This window comes from Acanthisitta chloris, unplaced genomic scaffold, assembly GCF_000695815.1.
Source record: "Acanthisitta chloris isolate BGI_N310 unplaced genomic scaffold, ASM69581v1 scaffold43030, whole genome shotgun sequence".
In the NCBI taxonomy this organism is placed as follows: Eukaryota; Metazoa; Chordata; class Aves; order Passeriformes; family Acanthisittidae; genus Acanthisitta; species Acanthisitta chloris.
The window spans coordinates 38,027-46,385 of record NW_008651900.1 but is presented as its reverse complement, the minus strand read 5'-3'; the positions used below and the strand labels follow the sequence as shown (position 1 = coordinate 46,385).

Sequence of the window (8,359 nt, the reverse complement as noted above, 5' to 3'; positions counted from 1 at the left end):
TGATTATGTGTTTTCTACACTAACATTACCATGTCCATTCTCCATTAAACTTACTTGGGTGTTTGGGTTCTACAGCCACTCGCACAATCGGTGTAGCTTCAAAGTTGAGAGGTGTAAATGGTGGACAAGCAGGGGATGTTGACAGTGTTGCAGACTTCAGCACAGAATCTTGCAGACCTCCAATTCCTAATACACAGTGGAGAAAAAAACAAAAGTCAAAACAGCAGAAAAAAATAAAAATCACCCACTGTCATATTAAGTGAGACTAAAGACATGATCATCAAGATAAAAAAAGCTGAAGTTATTCTCATTACAAAAATCAGATTCAAAAATTCCTCACATGAAGTATCTGTTAAAATATTTGTGCATAAACTAGGTTCTCAAGCCTCTGGTGTGACATTTGATATTTAGACTCACAGTTCCCACTGCATTCCCTCAGTGTTTTAAAAAGGCATGTTTAGAGCTCTGAAGAACAGAAAGGACATGAGGACTTTTTTCCCTTCTAGTATGTCCAAGCCTTTGTACAGCTCATAATTTTCATGGTTTAAATTTAGAAAAATTTAGACTGCAAGAGCCCTCCCTCCAACAGTCATCTAGTCCAACTTCCAGCCCAAAGCAGGGCTAACTTCAAAGTTAGATCAAGTTGTTCAGATCCTTATCCACTCAAGTTTTAAAAACACTTAATGATGAGGACTGCACAGCCTCTGTTGGCAAACTCCTCCAGTGCTTAGTAGTTATTGTGAAGAATGTTGGTTTTTTTTCCATTTCCCACCCTCTCATGCCCATTTGGGATTCACTTTTTTCCAACTTGATTCGTGTAAAACTTAATTCATCACATAGTAAGCTATTAATTCTCAACATAATATATTTTATCATGCTGGCAAGTTGAAGAAAAGTGTGCTTAAATTGTAGTGATAATAAAAAAATACAGCAAAAATATTAGCTATAAATCTGAGACATAGCTGCTGTAAATACATATTTAGCCCTGGCTGGCTGGCACATTTTAAGAGAATTTGAAATTATTGCCTTCAAATTCCTAACCAAGAGGACATCGTTCATAATTTAGTCAAAGCTACAAAAACATGACTAGAAGTGCTTGAGTAATAAAGACAACAAATAAAGCTGGTATCAATACATAAAGTCACTTTTCCTGATGCTCTTTCCATCATAAGCAATGAGTGTTGCAGTACCACTAATGGAGCATAAATTAAATGTGCATGTGCCATACAGTATTATGAGAAAACTGAAACCTTCAGCTCATAATCTATACCTGCTTAAAAAATGAATTCACATTGCAGATTGCAGTATTTTTGTGCTCCTTTCTCCTCATCCTCTCCTACATGTCCCAGGAGTGATAAGCAGAAAAGTTCTTAATCTCAGCTCCCCATTATCACCCTAATACTTTTCCAGGTTCTTTATTTGAGGCCAGAAACAAAGAGGGTCAGCTTCCACCCTATGAGATCATGAGGGAGTTTACGAAGAGCCAGTCTGCTGCAGAGTCCTCAACTGCACAGTCAGCCCTGGATGCCTGACCAGTAGGGTCTGCCAAAACCTGAAATGTCATTATATAAGAAAACCTGCCTCAAAACAACTGGAAGCAGAACAACATCCAACAGCTTTAAATGCAGGATTGCAGATGCTACAAAGAAAATAAATCTGTATAAACTCTGTGTTGCACCTGACCTATGACCAGCATGCATTTCCTCTTTTTCACTTATTCAACATGTGGTTTGAATGAAAAACAAATGCTGGATCATCACCACCAGGGACTAAGAAAAGGGATGGGTCCATTTTATTCTGATCCTCTCCAGCTGGTAAAAGGAAAATGATTTAGAATGGGAGGTGAACAGCTTCTTTTCACAGTGTAATGTGAACCAGAGAAATACAGTTACCAAATCTTACTTCAGATAGACTCACTCTTTTCTTAATATGTTACTGTGCTCTTACTGCCATAGAGAAAACTGGAAGATTTTTGCTTTTTACTTTCACATTTGAAGGTAAAAATTCATGAAATAGAGTAGTGTCTGGCACCAATAATACACTAAAAATAAAAATAACCTGTCAGTTTTCATGAAAATCTGTTAAGCTTACAACCTGTTGTAATCACTAACTGTGAGCTAGCACAGAGCAGTGTCCAGCCCTGATGAATCTATTTAATTTACAAATTCTTAGTAACAAATGTTGGAAAAAATCCACAAAGATTAAAGGTTTTTGACACATTTTTGCAGAATATGACTAGTAAGTAGCTGCTAATGTGTTTTCTGAACATTAGAGGAAGACACAACATAATGAATTCCAAAGCACCACATGACATATCAATGGAAGAAATCTACTAATTATGCTGATACATAAACTTACTTATTTTCCAGCCCACTGATATTTACACATACTACTTGAGATGACAGATCTCAAATGTGTACTAACATCTTACTTGAAAGGTCTTAGAAAAATCACTCCAAAATTAAGCTGATAAATATGCCTCCCACTTTAAGATTGCTGTTGTCCTGTCCAGCCACTGAAGATATATCACTGTAACACACACATTTGGCTTCACATTTATTTTTGTAAATATCCTTTTCCAAAAAGAAAGGAACCAAAACTAAGAAAAAAAGTGCTTAAGCAAGGAAGTTGAGACCAACTGTTGCCTTTATTTTAGGTTAGATTAAAGAACGAAATACTAAAAGTCATTGCAAGTGTTTTTCAGTAGTCATCTCTCATACAGAGCACACAGTCTGTCACACAAACATGCAGGCTGCTATGCACTTTGCTGTATATTGCTTTTGTTTAGTTAGCTTTAAGAAAAGCTGGAGCTAGAATTTTAAAATGTATTAACCTGATCAGGAAATCTCTTTATTAACTCTGCCTGGGGTGTGTCCTCTCATTTTTAGACAAAAGAAAAAGTTGAATTGTGACTGTTTGGGGAAGTGTGACAACTTTGGACAGAAGAGTTTATTTAGAAGAGTTTATTAAAAACTTTTATTAGAAGAGTATTATTAAAACTATCAGATGTTTTCCTATACACTGTGTAACACTAGTCCTGACACTACTCTTGGCAGCAAAGCCTTTTCCTTCTGATCAGGAGCCAAAACACCTTTACAGATTCTATAAGGCAAAGAGCTGTATCTGCTAAACAGTTACTACTATAATTTTTTCTTGTGCATAGGCCTGTTGCAACTAAGGAGGTTACAGCATAGAAAATTGCAAAGCAAGTCACCCCTGCTGAAAAGTCAGGCCTACCAAGGGATACCACATGACATTTTATAGTATTAGATTAGAATATCTTTTCTTAAATTCATCCTCAAAATGCTTTACTCGCATTGCAGAGTAACATTTTTGTTTCGAAAAAGCCTTTCTACATACTGCTGGTCAAAGAAACACAGGGCCTGAACCAACTGGACTTGAATAATAACAGGCACTGAAAAATCCCACTCTCCAGGGCTCTGAATGTGTGCCCAGGGCTTCACTTAAAGAAAGGTAATTTGACAAAATTTTTACTGGCATGACTTCAAGTATTATGTGAAGATACAGTTTTAAGAAAAATACAAATTAACTCTCTTGCCCTAAAGAAGCCAATCCTACACATCATTGTTTAGCAGACTGATTTTTGGTAGCATAAATTAAGAGTATTGTCTATGTGTACAGAAATGTAACCAGTTGCTTACATTTGACAAAGACTATATTCAAATTACTCTGACAAATCATTCACAGTGACCTGCAATAAACATATTGCAAAGTATTAAAGTGATGATTTCAACCATATTTGTCAATCTAAGTTGAAAATAAGACTTCCTCTTAGCAGGCTAGGAACTCCTTAAAAACCTGTGAGATAATGTTAAGGAAGACCGTCCAAGTTTGGAGTTTTGTCCTTTAAAAGTAGACCAAATTATGGTGAACATCAGGGAGAATTATTACACAGAGGTGGAAAAATATGAGATTTAAAAAGGCCCTTCTTTTGTTGAGTCATATCTCTCACTTGCCCTAGAAGATAAGAATACTAAATCAAGTATATACCTATTTGTATCACCAGGTAATACTGTATGATAGAAACTAAATGGTAAAAACAGATAAGAACATCACGACTGAAATTTTCAAAAGGAGTAGGAGTTTGAAGAGAAGACTCCATTTAGTTTTCACTCCTCTGTCTTGCTGGTAACCACTAGACCTTAGCCAATAATTTTGCTGCCTTTAAAGATAAGTATGCTTTTCCAGTTGAATACAGCTATAAAGATCTGAACACATAACAGATCAATTTCAAGGTATATGTAATTAGTTTCCCTTGATGTGGAAAGATTTAGCATTTAATGTTCTTTCAAGTTGCAAAAAAAATGAAGCAGACACCACCACCATGCTTAAGTTTTTCAATCAGATAGGGGAATAATTTAGTTTGCAGTGTGAAAAATCAAACAAAGAAGAATGAAAGCTGTTTAAATTTTAACTTCTGCCACATTGTTACTAGGCTCAGCACATTAGTTCAGTCGATCTTTATCTTCTCTCCCCGATGATATCACCACTTAAGAATCCTTGGCTGCTTTGGAATGGAGACATGTCAAGCTTTGGACTAACACAGTAAGGAACTAAGTAAAGCAAAAAGCTAACATTAATCTTCCCAGTAAGTCTCTGTCTCCAATGAAATCTATCATTTCTTATCAATGATATCTCTTTGGAAAGATTAAGACCTTACAATATGTAAAGCCTCCTGGTTTAAATGCTCCATACACTTCACTATGTACCAGTGAAGAAAGGCCATGCAGGCTCATCCATAAGTCATCTCAAAGGAGGTGTGATGCAAACCTTTGTAAATCCACACAATCCAAAATCTAAAAACCAGCGTGTGTGTTTTGTTTCAAAGGGTCTGTACAAACAGATGACAGCTCTTTCATTTTCTTTGAGCAGTAATACAAATACTTTTATTACTCCCTACTGGGAGGCATTTTAAAAAGAAATATTTTTCAAAGGTGCTTTAAAAAACATGCATGAGAAAACAATTCACAAATCTGCCTTAAAAGTATGATTGGCTCTTAGATGCTTCCAGTTTCTCCTTAAACAGGCTAAAAGCCAAGTAAAACAAACAGAAGGACAAGATGTATTTGCCAAATAATATTAAAGTAATAAAAAAATTAAGGAAAATACCTCTGAATCAATCATCATTCTCCTTTAAATCTATCCAAATAATTCTCCTTTTCACAATGTCTAGCATAAAACTAGAAAAGATTATACAATTAGCACACTGTTACCTATTAGGGTGACTAATATTGGTTCCCTGTAGCCAGGCAGAGTTTAAGCATCAGCCTTACATTGCTATCCTAAAATTTAAAAAAAAAGATTGCATGGGAAAACTGGCTTTTGGTAGGATTAAACTCAGTTACAATAGTATGTCTTTTATTAATGAGGGATCTTAAAATGTTTTACAAATCACTGGGATTAAATGACAGTAACTGTAGGCACTTCAGACAAGTAGCTCCTATGGCTTAAGAATACCTTGTATTCTACATTTATCGCCTCAGATTTTAAGCATGTTTCTCTTGAGTCTCATGGGCACTCCACAGAGACATCTGAGGGCAGAACTTGACCTTTCTATATTAGAAGTCGTTTCTGGAAGCAAAGGGAATGTAAATCAAGACACAGACCACATTCTAGTTGAGATTTCATCAACTTTTTCCATAACACACACCACATGTTAGCACAGATTGCTGGCGAACCTTCTCTTCTCATCTCTAATTGTGCACTTCCCCCTCAGTTGTTCTTACTTGCTTCTGAAGCAAGTGAAATTGTTTGTATGGAAAACAGAATATTGTAAATTATGTGCATGGTGCCAGCTGCTCTCAGTGCTTTCTAATCATTTCACAGAAAAAGTACATTTTCTCTTTCCCAGTGTGTTTTTTTTTGAGGTGAATCTCTAAAAATCACCAGTATCCAACAGACTGTAGAATCCTCCATCCCACTTTCTTGATGAGTTTCAAATGAACAAGTTCTACCTGAGTATGTGCTAGAAATTAACAGAAACATGAATTCAGTTCCTCAACACAAAGGTGTTAACTTGCAATTTTACTATAAAACTTTACTTTAAGGTTTGCAGCAGTTTGAGGGAAAATTGAGCATAACTTTCTGATCAGATGAGAGTAAACTCAGCCATATCATTAATAATGTTATGACAGAATTTCTTCTCCTCAAGAGGCACAATCATGCAATAAGACACTAAATACAATAAGTGACACATGAAGCAACTCAATGTTTTACTACTGAGTCATGGAGCAGTAAAAGATGAAAAAGTGCTAGGGCACCCCACTGAGTTCTTTTAGGAAAAAGACTAGTGGTTTCAAAGAACAAAGCTGTCTGCTTTGAGAACACCACCACTGTGGTCGAATAGTATGTTCCACTAGAACAGCCTGATCACTAGATTATCATTTGGAAAAGGATTGCAAACATATATAATGAGCAAATAATCACAGAATCATAGAATCAACTGGGTTGGAAGAGACCTCAGAGATCATTAAGTCCAACCCTACCGTGGTGACTAGACCATGGCACTAAGTGCCACATCCAGTCTCAGCTTGAAAACCTCCAGGGATGGTGAATCCACCACCTCCCTGGGCAGCCCATTCCAATGCCTGATCACTCTCTCTGTAAAAAATCTCTTCCTAATATCCAGCCTAAACCTCCCCTGGCAGAGCTTGAGTCTGTGCCCTCTTGTCCTGCTGCTGGTTGCCTGGGAGAAGAGACCAACCCCCACCTGACTCCAACCTCCTGGCAGGGAGTTGCAGAGGGTGATAAGGTCTCCCCTGAGCCTCCTCTTCTCCAGGCTAAAAGCATCATTTACCTTCTGCTCAGTGTCTTCAGGAAAAAATACCATCTCTTTCATTAGGTACTTACATTGCACAATAACACATTTCCTAACTGGTGATTGAACTGACAATTGCAATCATGAACTTTCCTATACTTTTCTCAGACTAAACTATAAACAATTTCAAGGAAACTATGAAAAAACCCAACCCTTTACATTAAAGAGTAACATCTTTGAAACATTACAGTGAATGGCCAGAGATCTACCTGCACTCAGTCTGTGTGAAAAAGCTGAGTCAGAAGTTTGCTTGCTACAATACATATTTACCTTAAGGTAAACAGAATTAAATACAATCAGTTAACATTCCAAATCTGGCTTCTGGATTTACAAATTGTTGCAGTCAAGATGAAATATTGATTTCCTTAAGCTGCTTAATGAGACAAATAAATACAGAAGATGAAAGCCTTTCGGGTAATGATGTTTTTGTTATGCTACAAAATGATTTCATCTGTCATGCCATACTAATTTTGGGAGCTCAAGACTAAAGAAAATGATACTGATTTAAAAATATTTATGTTTACACTCCATTTTAGCACAGAAACTTAGAAAGATCATACTCAGATCTGTCGCATGGCCCCATCCTTCTTTACACATTATGAAATCAATGCACTTGTAGCTCCACAGAAAAAGAAAAAAGGAAAAATTCTTGCCCCAATTAAAGTGACTTTAATGTTTTAATTGTAAAGCACTATTGATAAAGGCACTAAATGGCATCTTTTGTGGGTTTATGAAACAGTTAGTAGTTACCCTCAGCACTAAACATATAAAATATTTTGCCTGAGCCAACACATTATAACTCCTTTCCACACACCAGCTCAGCACGACATCACTTGAAAGCAGCAACAGTGAACAACAGTAAATATGTGGCCAGATCTTTGTATGAAGTGACCACATAGACCCTGGAACTCACTCCAGTTACCCTGTATGTCAAATTAATGCTTCCATTAGCACATGTGGAAAGCATTTAGCATCACACAAAACTCTTCAAAGGTTTCTGAAAGACAAACCAAGTTTTAGATTTATAATTACTTTGAATAAATTATTTTAATTTGACCTGACAGCAACACATCTGAATTTACTTACATTTTTTTAAAATTACTACCAGAACTTCAGAGGCTCTTCTGAACAGTTGTTGTCCCAAACATATGGAATTTAGGAATAGTAGTTTCAACATATTTACTTTGACAATCTACAAGTCCTTGGAAATGCTGATTTGTTGTTGTTGGGGTGGGTTTTTTTATTTAGTAATAGTAAATGTGCTTTTATAAATAAACTAATGAAGTTGCATATTGTACTGGAAAGCAGATCAGCTGAATACTTATGGAGGATCCTATGCAAGGAAAAACTTTGCCCAGCAATCCTCTAAGGAAAAAGAAAGTCTTCCAGACAACAGAGAATAAACTATGCTGTCTAAATAGAGTATATATTTTTTTTCTTTTTTTTAATGAAGATGAGAAATGGTTCACAGGTATAGCTCTAGAAATTTCTAAGCAGCCTCCCTACTTTGTTCCACAAAGA

At 36.2% G+C, this 8,359-nt stretch overlaps 1 protein-coding gene across 1 annotated transcript in view; it reads right to left on the bottom strand.

Annotated features, from left to right (window-relative positions):
* Window positions 1-54: 54 nt before the first annotated feature.
* EFTUD1 (elongation factor Tu GTP binding domain containing 1) overlaps window positions 55-8,359 on the bottom strand; it is a gene marked incomplete at its 3' end in the record, with an annotated part of 46,180 nt that continues 37,875 nt past the window's right edge. Inside the window, exon 15 of the mRNA XM_009074930.1 lies at window positions 55-186. Coding sequence (XP_009073178.1) covers window positions 55-186 — 132 coding nt within the window. The remainder of the gene's footprint in view (window positions 187-8,359) is intronic.